Source organism: Taudactylus pleione, unplaced genomic scaffold, assembly GCF_031769625.1.
Source record: "Taudactylus pleione unplaced genomic scaffold, aTauple2 ptg000080l, whole genome shotgun sequence".
Lineage (NCBI taxonomy): Eukaryota > Metazoa > Chordata > Amphibia > Anura > Myobatrachidae > Taudactylus > Taudactylus pleione.
Window position 1 is genome coordinate 771,030 of NW_028284482.1, and position 20,503 is coordinate 791,532.

Here is a 20,503-nt window from a genome sequence, read left to right on the forward strand (position 1 = left end):
GCAAATGTTTGCTGATAATTAAGACGGCTACTTGACAAGCAGATGACTAGGGGTGGTAGGTTGCATAGATGCAGCCAACTCTGAACAGACAGAGATCTGCATTAATTTCCAAGTATACAGTGTGGCCGCATCTGTCTTTCTGAATCAGCCCTTAAATGTTAAAATGTAATACAGAATGAACCTCTTCTGATTCAGTAACACTGAAAACTAACTACGAATTGTGTTAACTATTTGTTTGTGTGGGGTGTGGCATATTTTGTCGTTCATCATATCAACATTCATAATGTCGACATGCTTGGCATGTCGACATTTACCACGGTTGCATTCATCATTCATCTGATGAAATTTCAACATGATTAGCATGTCAACAAAACTTCCCTTGTAGTCTAGTACTGACATACCTGCTAAGACGGGTCTGGCGGCTCCAGCGGTGAAGTCCTGGTGATTTCCAGCAAGTCCTGCTGTTTTACCAGCAGTAAGCATGACCAACCATAACCCTCACCTTATTGTGTGAAACCTTAAACTCCCCTCACATAGCCCAACCCTCACCCTAGTGTAGGGGTGGGAAATAAGCGGCCCCTCAGATGTTGTAGAACTAAACATCCCAGCATGCCCTGCAACAGTTTTGCTATTTGGCCATGCTAAACCTGTTGCAAGGCATGCTGGGATTTGTAGTTCAACAACAGCTGGAGGGCCACTTATGGCCTGCCCCTGCCCTAGTGCCTAATCTCAACCCTCCCATCTCGTAGCCTAACACTGCAGAATGTGAACATTTCACATGTCGATATTCTGCAGAGGCCAACATGTGTTCAATGTTGACATTTCAACTATGTTGACATTGTGGTGGTGTTCTCTAGAGGTTTATAAACAAAAATAACGCCACGGCTGCCAATAATCATCACCAATTTGTTAGGTGCCAGAAAACTCTGCAACACTGGTCGTTCATCATAAAAAAAAAACACGCAAAAAACAACATGTAATTAAAACAGTTACATGAAAACAAAATAAGAGCATATATGGTTTATATAAAAAGGTGCAACCATGACTAAGAGGGTCAGAGGTAGGTCTAGATCAGGGATGGGTCACTTAATTCACGTCATGGACCACATTGGGCAGGCTTCTAAATTTCAAAGGGGCCATACATTAATCTTCATTTCAGTAGTGTCACACACCAGGCTAACAAACCAGTTACCTTGGTGCTGCTGCTTTTTGGCCTTGGGGGATCCCGTGGGCTGTCGAGTATAACCCCGAGTCTAGTGTGTTGCTAATCAGCCTGGTGGTTGTCAAATCTCCTGGTTCTCCTTTCATTTTAGCGGTGACCTGCTACTAGCTTGAGGCCGCTACTCCTTGGAGTGTCCTTGTTCCTAGTGCAATCCGTTTTTTGTTACTAACTCTGGTCTGCAAGAATCTGTGTACAGTATACGCTGTGTTCCAGTCTGCAAACACCAGTTTATTCTGCAGAGTGCACTCCTGTCTGCATTCACCTGTGTTCATTATATGTTGAGCACTTCAATCTGCATTGACCTGTATTGGTTCCACGCAGTACACTTCAGTCTGCAAGCATCAGCATTCATTCTATGCAGTGCCATTCAGTCTACAGTCATCAGAATGCATTCTAGGCAGTGCACTCCACTTTGTGGAATGGGTACTGGAACTTGCAGAGAGTACTACAGTCTGCTAGCACCAATATCCATTCCTTGTGATGCACTTCAGTCTGCGACGATCAGTACCTAATCATACTGTGCGAACGTACTCTCAGTGTGTGGAGCTCTCCACTTGTAAGTGTCTACTACTACTACTATATAATAGTACATCAATACCAGTTCTCTATCCATTCCGGACTGTGTGCAGGCTTGTAGCCCTTCCTTACTGTATACTACTCAATACAACACTACTCTTGGTATTCAGGGCCTGATTCAGAGCCTATTTGCGGACGGTCGTTCTAAAAAAGGGGCCGGATATTTAAATTGAGCGCTCGCTCTTTGCGGTGTGTTGACGCCTCTATGTCTGAGCGACCGTCCGAAAAATGCGCTCGCTATTTTGTAAAGATGCCCCTTTGCCGCTCGCATCACACGTCATCTCCGGTATTTATTAGATTAATCTGGAACATCGAAAGGCATCTGAACTGCTCGCAGTGCTTCTGGTAGGATTTTCTTCCCGCTATCACTGGGAGCAGTTCAAGCTAAAAGACAACCAGATGACGTGGGCGATGACGCTCCTTTACTAATTCTGCACTCCCATTAAACGCCCTTTTGACCGTTAGGCACGCCTGCGTTCGGATCTCCACTCCCCCGTTTTCAAGCACCTTCCCCTGTTACCACCCACAAACGGTAAATTCTGTCAATCAAATTAGCAACCCCTCGCTGTTTTACGAGCACACGATTTCCGACCGCAATGACTGGTTTGCGCATGTGCATTACAACCCATAGGCATGCGCAGTTGTGCGACCATCGCTCAGAGCGAACGAGCGGCTCTGAATCAGGAGCTCAATCCTCTCATGAGGAAGAGTCTCAACAAACCTCCAATGTTCTGTACATTCTCCAAATACCCAGCCCAACCCTCTTGTTCCTGATCTGAGTTCACAAAATTCCAGAGTTTTTTCTGGTCCAATGGACTCGGCATGTGGACAAAACCAAAGAGGGGGACTCAATTCAGAGTCTAGCTTAATGGTTGGAAAACAAAGAGGCAACTCAACGTTATGTTATGCAGTTCCTTCAAGAACTTTAATTTCTAATAAATACTATTCAAGTCACCCTTGATGGATTGAGTCCTGATTCCAAGCTGGACCAAAAAAAAAAAAAAAAAAAGATCCAGATCTCCACCTTCTTCCTCTCACCTCTACCTGCCTACTCCCGACAATTATAATGGAGATACTATGTCCTGCAGGGGATTTCTCAATCGAGATTCACTGAGTTACAACCCAGAAACTGTCCACACTGCCAGGACGAAAATTGCTTATATTGTGTTTTGCTCTCCAGACAAGCCTTAGCATGGGCATCATCACTTAGCATGCAACACCATCCTGTTTGATTACGATTGCTTTGCGACTACCTTTCAAAAGATCTTTGACGACCTGGCAGTCCTACATCCACTGCCTTTGAGATTCTGCGGTAAGGGTCCCACATGGTGGTCCAGTATGTGTGTCACGACCAGCGTTTCTCGGCATGGTGGTCGGCGGGTGATACCTGTGAGGATGCTGTGACGGGGGGCGTCTGGCGGTGGTGCCTGGCGGGGAGCATTGGCTGTGCGTAGTCCTGTTTGGGCATATTGTCACTCTGCTGGTTAGGCATGGCAGTGCTTCCGTTCCGTTCTGGCATGGGTGCCGCCATCTTGCCTCCGGTCATGTGACTTAGATGCCCTATCCTGGTGGGTCACATGCTCTCTCTGGCCTCTCACAGTGCGGCACTGGGTATTTAAGGAAGTGCCGAGCTTCCTCTCATTGCCAGTGCAACGTGTTTCTCAGCGAGAGCTGAGAGAGAGAGTTCCTGAGCTAGTCTGCCTGCCTGTTGGATTCTGCCAAGTCTGCTATACCTGAACCTGCTCCTAAACCCTGCTGGATACCCCTGCCTCCTCCTATTGCCTCTCCCACTGCCTGAGTACCTGTGTCAGTCATTTACCTTGCACCCTGCCTCCACTTGCATTGCCTCTGGACATTATTGTTTCTGCCAGCAATCACTTCAAGTCTGCTAATTGACTTCAGCCTGCCACTCACCTCAATCAGCAATTCACTCCAACCTGCAGTTCTTTTCAGCCTCACAAACCCTGGAATACCTTCTGTTGTCACTACCTGGACTTTTTCCCATTTGTATCACTACAGTTCCCAAGTGCACTTAGTGCTAAACCTGGACTTTCTGTTTTGCCAATTTCATGTCTGTCAAACCTCTTATTAAAAATTCCACATTTATTTTTAAATCAGCTCCAGTGTCTGCTCCTTATACCACCCCGGGTCCACAACAAAACCAGAACCTCACAATGTGGTTCTATTCCACATATTGGCATCAAAGTTGAAATGGAACAACAAGGCTCTGCTCGCAGCCTTTTGGCAAGGTATTTCAGATTATTTGAAAAATGAATCTTAGAATGTATCTGCTGATTTCGATTAAGTAATCTCTTCGTAACAAAAGTAGATCATCCACAGAGAGCGGATGCAAGAAAGAGGAAGGAAAGAGCAACCTAAAGCCTGTTTGAGTCTTTGCTTCAGAGTTGTAACTACAGTGCTCTTCTGACAGCCACAAAGTGGTCCATGTTTTGAGGACACTGTCCATAGGCAAACGCAGAGGGGGTTTCCGGTTGCCTGGAAATCCCCTCCCCAGACCACACCATAATGACCCCAACAGAAATAGCATATAATACTAAAGTTTTTAAGATCCCCTCAGTGTTACAAATTAAATAATTAGCACCACCTGTTGATCTTTTAAAATGTGTCAGCCAGTAGTGAATATACTTGTGCACCAACTAGGAGATCTGGAAATCAGGCACTGTTAGAGGTCCACTGATATAGACCATCTATAGGGTCAATTATTAATACTGTATAATAATACAGTATATAAGGAAACCAATCTGTACATAAATGTCCAGGGCAGTACTAGGTTCTTTTGATGCTCCCCCAGACTCCTGAACTTGCTCAAATTATCTGGAATTGTTCCCACATCTGAAATAAAAACATTCAACTCAGTCAGGATGATCCTACTGCTGCATATAATGGCATACTATGATCACTGGTCCTGTATATTTTGGAATTATTATTTACACTATGCGATGTATATTCTGTCTGGTTAAGAGCTGATTATGCCCTCATGGACTAACCACACTTGCTTTAAAATCAAGCACTTGGAAACCTCCCTCTAGAAATCCTGCGTTGCCAGTCCTGTCCCTGCACCTCACACATTTTGCATTTTGTTGCAATATGCATATCTTACACATTTTTCCCGAAGCTCACTTCTTTTGATACAATATTGCCTAAATTTTTCTAGGACACTGAGCCATATCATCAGGGCTTTAAATATCACTGCAGGTACCAATACACTCCTCAAAGCTGCCCCAATTACAGAGTGTACCTTTTTTGCTCAATTTAAATTCGCTAATCCATCTCATTCTTGAAACAATTCATATCCTCTCCTGGATAATCCCATTTTGGCAGTGTGTCTCAGACCTATGTATCATCAGAAGAGAAGGAGTACATACGAGCTAGACTGTTCATGATGAAGAGGCATTTAGGTGTTTCCATTCTTCCTGAATGACTTTCTTTGACACCTGAAACATTGCAAGGACTGTGTTTCTCTAGAAGGATGTGTTATGTATGTCGAAGCTGGATAATTGGCTGAGACAAGATCAGTTTAAAATTGGATCGCAGCGACGCCATCTTGCAACTGGCCGCAAGACGCCATCTTGGAAATGAGATCGCAAGACGCCATTTTGCGAATGGCCGCCTAAGCGCCATTTTAGATAAACTCACACTTTAGTACATGTGGCGATATTACTATTAGCATCATGCGATTGCATCTGTGACAATTGCCATAAGTTACGGCGATTCATCAAAAGCCCATTTCATGACTTTACGTAGTTTGTGTGCTCTGGATAAAGTGTGTGTATTATTATAATTCCCCTAAAGGATATATTTCAGAAATGGCTGTACAGTATGTCAAAATTGGATTGCATTAGCTAAACAGAGCAAATGGCCACGTGACAACTAGCCTGTGAAGACAAGCTTCATGGACATAACGTCTGCTCTCACTCCAGGTGGTCCTGCTCGAATACAGCAAGAGGGTCGTTTGTAGCACCTTACATTAGCAGACTTCCTACAATAAAGCACCTTCAAAGCTAAGAGTGTTATCTGAGGTTTGGGTCTTGTAGCTGTGCTAATTTGCATCTGCACAGGCCCTGGGAGAACAAAGACCAGTATTTTGGAGCCTGAAAAGGGTGGGGGCTGCTGGGGCATGAGCAAGTCATGGAACTATAATGCTCAGCATTCCACACTGCTAGGTGTTCACTTCTAGGGATAGCTGAGAGCGAAGAAGTGCTCCCCATGTCGGTCTATGGTGGTCTCCCTACACACAGATTCTCTAAGACTTCAGATCAGCGTTATCTCTGTGCTCTAATGAATTCACGTGCCTGTAGAGGTTCATGCTATAATTGCGTAATCACTGTGAGTTTAAGTGAGATTTAAGGGCACCATTTCTCATACACACATTAATATGCACAATTGCGCTGTTAACTAGTCACATATTAGCGAATGCATAAGACCCTGTATGAAAACGCTGAATATTAGCTCCATGCACACGCATCTGCCCCAAGTTAACTAGCGTCTTTACATCAAACCCCACATACTCACACATTACATATTCACATACAAGGTTCCATAAGCTATAAGGTATAAGATTCGAGTATGCACATTTATTATCATTGCTAGGAAATAAAGGTTATTTCGTAACTAAGGTTTTATACGTGATAAGTAAGCCATGTTTGGAATTGTACTGATTCGTACTCTCTCAACAGTATTCCGGTAATATCGATGGGGAGATCGCAACATGCATTCTCAACTTATGGACCGCAGAGACTTCAAGCAACAAAATGTACATTATATGAACAACTGTTAGGATTTACATGAGGTGGGAAACCAGAGACCACCAGTTGTTAGAGGCTGGATTGTGTCTATTTGAACCAACCTGTTAAATGCCTTGTAACATATTCCCTCTCCTTTAGGACCAATGGTATTAGCAACAAACTTCTCTATTGTGTTGTTTATTCCTGGGGGGTATAAATATGTGTGCTCTGACCCTGGGTTCCTAGTCTTCGTGCTGAATGCTGATTGACGAGGGGTTTCTTGCTGATGCCTAACATCTGGATCAGAGAGCGCTGCGTATGTATAATTGTACTTGGGTCTGTATAATCTCTTTGCGCTAAGATTATATGAGGATCATAGCGTGTAACTGCTGTACTTTTACTTGAATAATACTTTGTGCTTTGGAACCACAGGTTCTAGGTCTGGAGTCTTTATTTACTGTATGACTGCTTACGCAAATTAGCGTCATCCTTAGAGGTTTATAGGCAGGATATTAGAAGGTATAGGCAGGGATATATAGCGGTTCAAAGGCAGTATCATTATGTATTACCGCCGGCCGCATGGCCAGACAGCGGCTGCCCGACAAAGGGACAAAATCCCGATCGTCCTAAAGGTAAGTATTTACTAACCTAACCCCCCTAACCCTCCCTTAGGGGTGCCTAACCTTAACCTCCCCCCCTGTGCCTAACCCTAACCCCCCCTTCCCCGCTGCCTAACCTTAAGTCCCCCTCGGGGGTGCCTAACCATAAGTACCCCCTGGGGGTGCCTAACCCTAACCCTCCCTCCCCCTAGCCTAACCCTAACCTACCGGGGGGGGTGCCTAACCCTAAGTCCCCCCCGGGAGCCCTAAACCTAACCCTTCCCCCCCGCAACTGTCCGCTGCGGCACCCGGCATCCGCTTGAGCGGGATGCCGGGCGCCGGTCTCCGGACGTCGGGGAAATGACATTCGTCCCTAGTCGGGATCAAGCAGTCTGGAAGCCGGCGGTCGGCATTTAGACCGTCGGGTTCCAGACTACATCCCATCTAGATTCATCAATATCCACTGCTTTACTTTTTTTTTTTAACAGATTGTCTATTAATCTGTACTAAAATTCTAAATTTCACATGCAGAAACTGAGCCATCATCAAATAATTCTTATGTGTTGCTCACCCACTTCTTGCTTCTTGGAGTAAGTCCTTACTAAGGGCTGTGACTGTTTGGATTCTAACAAGTTTAAATCTTCCTGTTACAAAAATATCAGCAAATGCCTCAACCATGTGACAGGTTGGCTGCCTCCATCCATTATAAGTGCAATTAGTGATATTTTATCTGGAAAACTGTCAGGAAGCTTCTAGTCACAAACAGCACAATTTAAGGGTTTTACATTTTTTTTTTAGTTTGATCAGATGCCATTCTTACTTTAGTTTCAGACCTATGTATGATCATTCTAACTAAATAGAATTCTTACTGTGGCTTTAAAAAAAATTGCCAGGGATTTACCTGGTCATTGATTGGAAAATGGGGATAGTTCAAGTCCTTCGACAGACTACAATATAGATTGGAATATTCGATTAGATAATGGAATCAAATTTAACTAATATGGGGTTCTTATAAAATATTAATGTCAACTTAATAAAACAAACCTCTTTATAAGGCTTTATGATTAAGTTCTTGTTTGGAAATGAATTAACCAATGGTGTGACCTCACAGATACGTAGTCATTTCTAATTCTCTGAAAACATCTATGTGTATGATCCCACAATAAAAATCATTATACAGCAGTTGTATTTTAATAAACTACTACTTACTTTATATTTTACATTACATGATGATATTCTGTGTAAAGTGGTGTGTGAATAGTAAACAAACATTCTTGAATAAATTAATTCTGCCCCACGAAGCAAGAAACTACAATGTAAAAAAATTAGCCCAAATCATTTTTCTATCCGTTGTATTTATTCCAAAATGTAAAGTTGTCCTTTAAATTAATCATGACAGTGAGGACACACTTGATGTCAATTCTGCATGTGTCACTGTTTTGTGATTGTTTTTTATTACATTTCTGGATGTGAGCAATTTAATAATATATTTCCATAGGAGTGCAACTGAATGAAGTAAGGATGGGCAGATCGATTGATTCACTGTACTGAGTTGAGCCTCATGGCTCAACTCAGTGAAGTGTCTCGAGACACGGCTCTTTAGATAGAGCAAGTGCTGGAACCAGCAGGGGAGCCAGCGACTCAGAGTGAGTCGCTGACAGCTCCGCCCCCCCTCAGCCCAGCACTACAGCTCAGGGTTCTCACTGACTCTCTCGAGTCAGTGAGCTCCCCTGAGCCCTGGCTGTAGCTGTGTGACTCAGTGAGTCGCTGACAGCTCCGCCCCCCCAGGAGAGTTAGTGCACTGCCCTGAGTCCTTGCCAATAGCTGCACGACTCGCTGACAGCTCCGCCCCCTACACTGCCGATCTGACACAGTGGAGAAGTATATTCAGGTCGGATCAGCAGTGTAGGGGGCGGAGCTGCCATTCACTAGCTACCACTGACAGAGAGGCTAGGGAGCTGGGTGTCTCGACTCACCAAACACTGAGTGACTCGAATCATTCATTCATCTGAATGATTCAACGTAAGGGTGAGCGGATTCGGTTCTACTCGGTTCCGTTCGGTTTTTTTAACCGAATCTTATTGGCTATCCGCAGTCACAAGTTTTGGATAGCCAATAAGATTCGGTTGAAAAAACCGAACGGAACCGAGTAGAACCGAATCCGCTCACCCCTAGATTCAAGTCAGTGTGTTGAGACACTCACTCACTAGCCATCTCTAGAATGAAGCCTATCCACAATTGGCAAGAAATGCAGTTGATAAGGTTAATTCCCCCAGCCAGAGCTACTTTTGCACAATTGTAGATGCAATGTATGCACTCAAATTCATCTGCTTTCCTGTTAAAGTTCAGTGACTTAAGAGGATGAACTTATGATTTCAGCATGTGAAAAAACTAGGGGTGTGCACCGGACACTTTTCGTGTTTTGTGTTTTGGTTTTGGATCTGGATCTTTCTTCGTGTTTTGGATCTGGATTGGTTTTGCCAAAACCACCCTTCCGTGTTTTGGGTTCTGGGTTTTGTGTTTTGGATCTGGATTTTTTCTTAAAAAATAAAAAAAAACGCTAAAATCACATAAATGGGCCTTTTTTTGTTCCTACGCTATTAATAACCCCAATAACATTAATTTCCACTCATTTCCACTCTATTCTGAACACCTCACACCTCACAATATTGTTTTTAGGCCAAAAGGTTGTACCGAGGAAGCTGGATGACTATGCTAAGCGACACAAGGGGGCGGCACAAACACGTGGCCCATCTAGGAGTGGCACTGCAGTGGCAGACAGGAAGCCAATCAGCGTTATGGTGCCCATTTGCATGTAGCACGAACCCGGGAGATCCGTGCTACATGCATCTGTGTGATTGGCACAGAGCAATGACAGGTCCGTGAGACCCGTCTGTGCTGCTGTGGTAAAAAAAAAAACAAAAACCTGTGTAAAAAAAGAAAAAAATGGCGTGCACCCCCCCAAAAAAGAGCAACCAGCCCCGGGCATTAGTAACCCAGTGCTGGGTGTGCTTAAATACAGGGGACAAACGACGTAGGGGTCCCCTGTACTTAAGCACAACCAGCACCGGGCTAGTCAGAACCAGCGCTGGTTGCCAAAATACGGGGGACAAACGACGTAGGGGTCCCCTGTATTCTGCGCAACCAGCTCTGGGCTCTGATCCGGTCCTGGTTCTGGAAATATAGGGGACAAAAAATGAGTAGGGTTCCCCTGTATGTTCCAGAACCAGCACTGGACTTTTTCTAGCGGGGGGCTGATGCCACAGCCAGGGGAGCCCTTTCACCGGGCCCCCCAGCCGCAGCATCAACCCTGACCGCTAGTCAGCCCAGGCCGGGGATCCCTGGAGAGCTGGGGACCCCCCCAATAAAGGGGTCACCCTCTCCAGGGCACCCCAGGCCCAGGCTGATAGCCCGGGGCTATCCCCGCCACCCCTGGTGGTGGTGGGTGGCGGGTTGATTGTGTGGTGTGGTGTAAATAAAGAATATCAAACATTGTCTTTACAAGTAGAACTGCAAGTCCCAGCTAGCCTGCCCCGCATGCTGGTACTTGGAGAACCACAAGTACCAGCATGCAGGGCATTAAGGGTCCACTAGTACCTGTAGTTCACCTGTAAAAAAAATGTTTAAAAAAACACAGGACACACACACCGTGACAGTATAAGTTTATTAAACATACATACACACACACACATGTACACATACTCACCTATGTAACCTGTAGCATCGGTCCACTTGTCCGGTAAAGTATCCCTAGGGGACCTGTGAAAAAAAACATACTCACCATCTCCTATGCGAGGTTCTGTCCTCTTCGTTCCAAAGTAGGCATCCCCGGACTTGGCAAAAAAAAAAACGAAAACGCGATCCACGAACTTAGTACCATTCTATAGAACGGTACTTCCCGAATGAGAGCTTAGCGGCGGGGTATCACCATGGAAACCCCGCTGCTAAGCGTTCATTGGCTGAGAGAGGTCATCTCCCGTCTCTCAGCCAATGAACGGCTCCCTCCATTGTAGTCAATGGTGGGAACCGCAGGGTAAACTTTAATAACCTTGCGGCTCCCAGCATTGACTACAATGGAGGGAGCCGTTCATTGGCTGAGAGAGACGGGAGATGGCCTCTCTCAGCCAATGAACGCTTAGCAGCGGGGTTTCCATGGTGATACCCCGCCGCTAAGCTCTCATTCGGGAAGTACCGTTCTATAGAACGGTACTAAGTTCGTGGATCGCGTTTTCGTTTTTTTTTTTTTTGCCAAGTCCGGGGATGCCTACTTTGGAACGAAGAGGACAGAACCTCGCATAGGAGATGGTGAGTATGTTTTTTTTCACAGGTCCCCTATGGATACTTTACCGGACAAGTGGACCGATGCTACAGGGTTACATAGGTGAGTATGTGTACATGTGTGTGTGTGTGTGTGTGTGTGTGTGTATGTATGTTTAATAAACTTATACTGTCACGGTGTGTGTGTCCTGTGTTTTTTTTAAACATTTTTTTACAGGTGAACTACAGGTACTAGTGGGCCCTTAATGCCCTGCATGCTGGTACTTGTGGTTCTCCAAGTACCAGCATGCGGGGCAGGCTTGCTGGGACTTGCAGTTCTACTTGTAAAGACAATGTTTGATATTCTTTATTTACACCACACCACACAATCAACCCGCCACCCACCGCCACCAGGGGTGGTGGGGATAGCCCCGGGCTATCAGCATGGGCCTGGGGAGCCCTGGAGAGGGTGACCCCTTTATTGGGGGGGTCCCCAGCTCTCCAGGGATCCCCGGCCTGGGCTGACTAGCGGTCAGGGCTGATGCTGCGGCTGGGGGGCCCGGTGAAAGGGCTCCCCTGGCTGTGGCATCAGCCCCCCGCTAGAAAAAGTCCAGTGCTGGTTCTGGAACATACAGGGGAACCCTACTCATTTTTTTCCCCTGTATTTCCAGAACCAGGACCAGATCAGAGCCCAGAGCTGGTTGCGCAGAATACGGGGGACCCCTACGTCGTTTGTCCCCCGTATTTTGGCAACCAGCTCTGGTTCTGACTAGCCCAGTGCCGGTTGTGTTTAAGTACAGGGGACCCCTATGTCGTTTGTCCCCTGTATTTAAGCACACCCAGCACTGGGTCACTAATGCCCGGGGCTGGTTGCTCTTTTTTTGGGGGGGGGCACGCCATTTTTTTCTCTTTTTACACAGGTTTTTTTTTTTTTTTTTTACCACAGCAGCACAGACGGGTCTCACGGACCCGTTAGTGCTCTGTGTCAATGATACAGATGCAAGTAGCACGGATCTCCTGGTCCGTGCGTGCATCTGTGTCATTGAAATACACAGCAGCACAGACGGGTCTCACTGACCCATCTGTGCTCTGTGTCACTGTCAATCACACAGATGCATGTAGCACGGATCTCACGAGTCCGTGCTACATGCAAATGAGCACCATAATGCTGATTGGCTGAGAGCCGTGACAGACGGCTCTGTCAGCCAATCAGCACTTTGCCCATTAAAGGCAAAGGCATTTTTTTTAAAATGGCCGCTCGAGGCAAAACCTCGAGATCCGACAGCAGATCTCGAGGTTTTGCCTCGGGAGAGGGATCCGGGGCAGACAGGGAGATCCGAGCTTGGGCTCGGATCGCCCCGGATCCCCGAAGTTCGGGTGGGTTCGGTTCTCAGGGAACCGAACCCGCTCATCCCTAGAAAAAACCCAAATACAGATTCCAGAAGCAGATGAAGGTGCATAAAAGGTTTATTATACAGAGCATACTTGAATGCAAGGTATGCAGAGCCCTTAAAGACTGGAGAATACAAATAATACAAAACAGTCAATGGCATGCAGGCAGAGAAATCAAGAAACTGTATACTGACATGACTCAGCAGTGGGCAGGCAGATAAACAAAAGCCCCAGATTAGAGCCTACTTCATGTACAGGCTACAGTCAAATGGGTTCCAGAGCTCAGTCATAGAGCAATAGCAGACACATCAGACAGGAATCTACTCAGGAACATAACACAGGATACAAACTCCGAGTTCACAATCACTAGAAACATGCAGGTAAGTATACAGAAAACACTTGGCCAATACCCTTGAAGTTAACAGGTATGCTGAATGCTGTGGAATAATGCCAGAGTTTAGGATAACATTGGAAACAGACATGAAGTAACTGACACAGGGATTCAGAAACAAGGGGGTTTATTTTTAAAGTGTCGGGTTGTAAAACCTGGCACTTCAGTTCGTGTTTATGCCCGATATTTAAAAGGGCAGTGCTTTTAGCAAGACACGGCTAGTAAAAGCACTGGTTTTTTAAATATTGTGCATAAACACAAACAGAAGTATACTTCATAAATAAATCCCCAGGAGTCCAAATGCAGAGATTTCAACACAGGCAGGAACATCAGACAGGAAACATCAATGACCAGTAACTCACTGTGTCAGAGAGAAGAGTTACATACCAGCACCACAGGTGCAGCTAAGCAGGCAGAATAGTATACAAGACAAGTCCTAACAGGTGCATAATGTCATGAAAGAACATTTATGGTACAATGTTATATTTTGGAGATTATGGTCTGGTAATATTTCACACACTGCATGCTGTAACGTAATCTACACTTACCTGTGATGCCAGTGTATGTGGTAGGTACAATATCATCATTTCTGAATTTAGCACCTTGTAGTTTCAGTCTGGTGTTAACAACCCACAAAGGAGTGGTCAGCAGGACATTTATCACCCCTAGGAAAAGTAATCATTTTTTAATTACTATTTTATTACATTTTGCCATAAAAATAGATCACAGTTTTAAGTTATAGAATGCTGCAATGTTAACAGAAGTATATTCTACAAACAAGTGATCTAAACATTCAATAATCTAAACTACAGATCAAAAAAAAAAAAAAATGCTGACCGTTCCAATGTCATTTCATGATCCATGAATATAGTATTAAAATAACATATTTATTAACCAAAGTGCCACATGTGATGAGGAGAGATTATCCGTTTTACACAAATAAAATACTTTTTCCGGTAGGATTCTGCCTACGTAACTCACCCGCTTAGTATTCCAAAATTGCGAATGAACATCCAGAACTTGGGTCGATGCAATTTCACAGGAAATATTGCAAAGAGTGTTCAAGAACATGATTAACAGTGAATTTTTGTGAATCACAGGACGGCGCCACTTCCAGCACTTACTGTGAAATAAATAAAAAGATGTGCAGCTCCGGATTCCTGAAATACCAACACACCCAAACTTAGGGGTTACGAGTTGAACCGAGCCCTGCCTCGGGTCTTCCCGCCAACTTTGGATCCCAAAATGAGGCAAAACGTCATCTTCCCAACATCGGATCTGTTTTGCATTGTGTCATCTTCCTGGCGTCGTATCTCATGTTTTTTTGATTGCATATGAAAGTCCCTCCTTTGTGATCAGGTGCCATTTCTCATAGGGGATCAAGGGGAGAGGGTGTGGACCAGAGGTAGCCAACCTCGGTCCTCAAGAGCTACCAAGAGTTCACGTTTTCCAGGCCACCTAGCTGGTGCACAGATGCAGTCATTACTCACCAACACATTTGAAAAGATCCATAGGTGGAGCTAATTATTACACTTGTGATTCTGTGAGGAGACCTGGAAAACATGCACTGTTGGTAGCTCTCGTGGACCAGGGTTGGCTACCACTGGTGTGGACTGCAGCACTGTAAGTCACTTTCAGGCACTTAAAAAAAAAAACGCCATTAGGCTAGTTTCACACACAACGGTTTTGTCCAGAGAAAAAACGGTCAGGTTTTTTTTCCTGTGTATCAGTCCCTTACACAAGCAAGACTTTTGTGCCGTGTGTTATGTTATTGCCGTGTGTTTGAATCTCTTTTCAATCTGTAAAACTGAACACAGTGTACGGCAGCCGTCCTAGTCAGTGGTTATCACGGCTGTAACATGGCGACCGTGCCTTGTTCGTGCAGTGTGATAGACCTAATGTATTTGTAACTTCCACTAAAATTAAGCAATGGAAAAAGAAGTATGTTTTTTTGCCGGATGGACAAATCCGTCATGTGTGAAACAGCCCTTAGGGTGCCACTGCCATAGGAACACTGAGATGCAGTGTGTTCTTCAGGCACTGTGTTAAAAAATATAATTCAGGTGCCATTAAATAAAAGATAAAATAAATAGAAGATAAACATGTTTTTCTCACCCTGAAAAGCATTTCCAACACTTTTGGGCATATTCAATTAGGTGCGAAAAGTCCCGTATTTTTCGCCGACATCGCTGGTTTTCCATGCGGAATTTCCGGCGAATTCGGACCTGGCGAAAGTCTTGTCAGATTTGGGGAAATCAGCCTGACTCCCCCCAAAAGACGCACTGACATTGGGGAACACTATAGATACCCCCGAATAGGCCTGCTGAAGGTCTTTGCAAAAGTGGTGAAGAATAGCATTTAGCAGTTTTTATTTTGCAGAAAATAAGTAATCCCAGCAAATTTGGGGTACATGAAAATGGGTGCTAGCATATTTTAAAGTTGCTAAATTTAAGTTCTAAAAAACGTAAAAAATCCACCTGCCGCAAGCACTTGCAATTTTAAAAACACCTGGGGCATCCTTGGGGACCCCCCTGGAGCCCATTTCGCTAGTTTTTAAGTTTGTCTCCCAACTTTGTACTTTTTCGCCCCCTTTTCAAAGTAATTTTTTGGGGTGTTCTTAAGTATTTTTTAAACTTTTATTGACACAGTTTACCTTTGGAGGTGTCCGCAAGTTTGCACCCCAAAACCCCAATTCTGCACTTTTTTTCGACAGCTTTCATAGGCGAATCTTTTTCGCACCGGCGAAAAGTCTTTGGAATAGCATACGGGGATAAGTTTTTGCCTGGCGAAGTTACGTCACCGGCGATACTTTTCCGTAGAAACTGACTTTTTGCACCTAATTGAATATGCCCCTTTATAGGTGATGACAGGCAAGGTCTTCCCATATGCGATTGTTGAACGAGTATTTGAATTGTCAATATCAAAGGTGCACATTGGAAGTTTGTATTTGTATTCATTTTAAGGGGCCACAATAAAATGTTTTCTTGCTTAAAAATTTTAAATATGTAGAATGTCCTAACAAGCACATTTCTTCACCCCAGTCCCAAGATTGCTGTCTGCATTATGGTCATCATGCTACTTGCCTTTCCCCAGGCAGCAGTGGTGAAACTTAGGGCCTGACTCAGACTCGGATGCTGAGAAACGTTCGATCGTAGCTGCCATGCATCGCAGTGCGTGAAACACGGCGAAAGATCGGGAAGTGTTCGCACACCCAGCCTAGACAGCCTAGCTGAATGAGTGACAGGTCAAGCAGTTTATGGGTGGTAACAGGGGCAGGCCACTAGAAACAGGGGAGTGGACGTGAGAACGCAGACGTATCTGAGCATCTTAACGCAGTTTCAGAGGCGTGCATAATTAACACGCAGCATCATAGTACACGTCACCTGGTTGGTTTTTACACTGAAGTGATCGCAGTGCTTGTGGTAGGGTAAAGTCAACCTCAAGCACTGCGTTCGCTTCCGATGGTACACGATGTACCGATGGTTGCATACACTTCCTGGAGATGACGTGCGCAAGTGGGCGTCTTAAGACAGGCTGGTGGGCGTCTGCATACACAAAGTGCGATCACCTGCCTTGCTGGGTGTGTTCCAAATTTGCATACGCTGAAAACGAGTGAACGCTTCTTAGTGTCCGGGTCTGAATCAGGCCTTTAGTCTCACCAATCTAAGCTCTTAGGAGGCTTTTCCATTGAGACTGCCTTCCCCATGGTGCAAGATACTTGCTGCTGATGACAATCATCAGCACAGATCTTGCCACCCTGTAAAAAATTTAATTAAATACATAAAAAAAAGAAAAAAAAAAAAAAAAGAGAGATAGCTATTCCCTTAGGCACTGTGTGTGAATTAATAAATACATTTGAAGAGTTAATTAATAATTTTTTCCTGGTGCAAGAGACAAGCATGTCCATGATGCTTTGAAATGGTTGAATATGCTGGTGCCTGTAGTACAACAAATCCATAGCTGACAAGACATGCTGGCATTTGAGAAACCACAACTACAGCATGCCCTGGCATCCAGTGCACTAAGGAGAAATAAACGTGAAATTAATGACGACAATCTACTCCCTGTCCAATCTCTAAACGATTTTCCCTTGATTTTTTTCCCTTGAAATTTTATCTTTCAGTCTGAACGATTTGCAAACGATTTGCAAACTATCTTTAATAGATCAAGTGAAATTGACCTGCATGTTCAGTCGACTGACGAGACAATCAAACGACCAGCGGGAGCGCACATCGTTGATCGTTAACGACCAAACACTGCACGATTTTTAAACGATTGAACGATAATGACGTAGTTATCGTTCAATCGCCTGCTAAAATCGTGTAGTGGATGCCCCCCTTAAGACACACTTCTAGTATATTACCCAAATTGCTCATTTGTCATAGATTCAATTTATGTCTCCTTTTTAGAGTAAATTGCATTCAACTTTACATGAGCCCATTATGAGACATTATGTACAGTTACAAATATATATATTTGTAAATGTAACTAGCAGCACATTAACCACTTCCTAACTACCTTTTTTTCTTTAAACGTTAGTTGGGGTTTACCACTAGCCGAAACTACACTACACAACCCCAAGGAATCACAGAAATGTGTATTTCTTATATTTACTGGATTAATGTTGTTAAGTAAATGAAAATACTAAACTTCCTGATCAGATCTTATAAACCAAATGTGAAATTCACTAGAACACAAACTTTAACCAACACATAGGAAAACATGGTCATGAAAGAATTACCAAGCTAGCCACAAATATTTCAATACAGATGCACACCTTAATGCTATTAATGGCTTGACGGTGCTACAAACACTTTTTATAAGGGGGTGTGGTCATGCCTCCCCTATTAGGCCACGTTCCCGAAAAGTACCTGGGCCCAACACAGCTCTATTCGGTCCTGCTGGTCAGACAGCTGCAGTGTAAGATATTTTTGCAATTAAAAAAAAACTGGCAAAGTGTCTTATTCATACTGGGGGTTAGTTAGCAAGGATCCCCAATTCCTGGTAGCCAGGTACAATACAGATCCCATTCCCCGGTGGATTAGAGTAGACTATAGAGCCCATTCCCCGGTGGATTCGAGTAGACTATAGAGCCCATTCCCAGGTGGAATAGAGTACAATACAGAGCCCTTTATTTATACTCCTATTCCCTAGTAGCCAGTTTAAATACAAAAATCTTTATTTAGAGTGAGATGTAAATGTGATTTGCGGCTTCTTTTGGCTCTATTTTTTAATGCACATACAGATGTGTCCACATACATCTATCCTCTGTGCGCTACAAGTCGTGTTACACAATGTGTGAGTGCCGTGTGACTCGGTATTTGCGAAGTGATGTGAATTGCTAGCACAAGCAGCTTCTGCTGATTAAAAATAAATGCAGCATGCCTATATTCTGTGTGCGATAGGCATCACTTTGCAAATAAGAGGCTAATGAAGGGAAAAAGTTGCACGAAAAGATGCTCGGCGCTACAAAGTTGCACCATGGTATAGCGTGACTAGACGGGCTATTTAACTTGCAATGAAGAGAGATGTAAGTGGATACATCAGTATGCAAATTTTTATAATCTTTTTTAAGTACCTGCAATGAAGCCAATAGTCAAATCTTTGCCTGTACTTGGGACATTCCCCTTTACCCATAAGGCCTTGAGACTGTTGAAAGTGTAGAAGTAGACAAAGTTGGAGCAGCAGAGGCTGGAAATGACAGGAAACCAACCTCGGTATGGAGCAAGCCTGCAAAGGAGAGCAAAACACATTCAATTAAAGATTTATAGCTGCAAATAATATACATTTGTAGGCACAAATAACTTCTAAATAAAAAATAAAAAAAAGTCACCAAATTGAGTGAAATTTGTGCAAACTAATAACAATAACAAAGACGGATTCAGTATGATATACCGCCGGCCGGCGGTTCAAATACCAGCAGCGGAAGCCCGATAGAGGAGGAAATCCCGATCGTCCTAAAGGTAAATATAAACTAACCTAATTCTACCCCCTAACCCTAACCCTCCTTTAGGTTGCCTAACCCGAACCCCCTTCCCCGCCGCCTAAACCTAAGTCCCCCGGGGGGTGCCTAACCCTAATCCCCCCTTCCCGTAGCCTAAACCTAACCTCCCGGGGGGGTGCAAACCCTAAGTCCCCCCCCCCCCGGGAGCCCTAAACCTAACACCCCCCTGCTGTTGGTTCTCCGGCTGCTGTGCAACAGAAAATCCTGAAAAGCTCAGTCAGTCAGCACAGTTTTCTTGCATTACTAGCTCAAGAATAACCAAAGATCCACTGATGTCAGGTGAATGTTGTATCTGCAAAAGCACCATTAAATGAATATGAATAGAATAGCTTCTAATCCACTGTGGTCTGTTTCTATTATATAAATTGAATCAGTGGCGGAACTCCCGGAGACAATGGAGTCAGTTGCCGCCGTGCGCCAGCTCTGAAGGGGGCACCTGGCTCCATTGTCACCCGGGTCCCGGACATCCAACTACCGGTTTCAGTGAGTCAGTCTTCTAACTAGAGGAGCGGAGCTGCTGAGCTGAGCGCCGTTCAGCATCAGCGGTGCTCCTCCTCCGACTCCGCCACGTCTCTCTGGTCGCGCCGTTGCGGATGTCACGTATCATGTGACCGCCCACGACCCTGTGCCTGCCCCTTCTAATGAGACGAGACTCCGTCTCTGACACAATGCTGCTGCGCTGCAACTTGGCACCGTGACCGGCGGCTGGCTGAGGGGAGAGAGTGGCCAGGACCAGGAGAGAGGCTCTGTGGGCTGTGGCACTGCAGACAGGCAGTAGAACAGTAAGTCTGTGTCTCAGTGTCTGTCAAGTGCAAGCCAAGCCTGAGGGTGGGGTGGGGACCGTGAGGTCGTTGCTGGGGGTAGGGCTTGTTTGGGGTGCTGAGTGGAGGGGGGGGGATAGGTGCTGAGGGGGGATGATATATTTAAAGAGCACATATTTTAATAACTCAGTCATGAAAGGGGGGGTATATTTAAAGAGCATATATTTTATCACATAAGCTAACATTACGGAGTGATAAAACATATGCACTTTAAATATATCACCCTCCCCCCTTACATGAGTTTCTTCCAAACCAGTTTGAATACCGATGAAGCACTAAAGGAATAATTAGGTGCTTTTAAAAGTAATAATTGCTGCTGATGTCAATATTGGACATTTTATTAATAACGTGAGACATCAGGTTGCATAAGTTGTATTATTATTATTCAGCTTATATACATTTTTTTATACACAATATGGTACAGTATGTGATTAAATATATGTTTTTATTTGTATTTGAGTTGTATTTGAGTTCCAACTGATATTTATTTCTGCCG

At 44.5% G+C, this 20,503-nt stretch overlaps 1 protein-coding gene across 1 annotated transcript in view; it reads right to left on the bottom strand.

Moving 5' to 3' along the window:
• Positions 1–20,503, bottom strand: part of SLC25A17 (solute carrier family 25 member 17) — a 110,342-nt gene that overhangs the window by 28,692 nt on the left and 61,147 nt on the right. Inside the window, exons 4-5 of the mRNA XM_088468101.1 lie at positions 18,761–18,912; positions 13,731–13,847 (exon numbers count right to left, since the gene is read on the bottom strand). Of these exons, the coding sequence (XP_088324227.1) occupies positions 13,731–13,847; positions 18,761–18,912 (269 nt within the window). The remainder of the gene's footprint in view (positions 1–13,730; positions 13,848–18,760; positions 18,913–20,503) is intronic.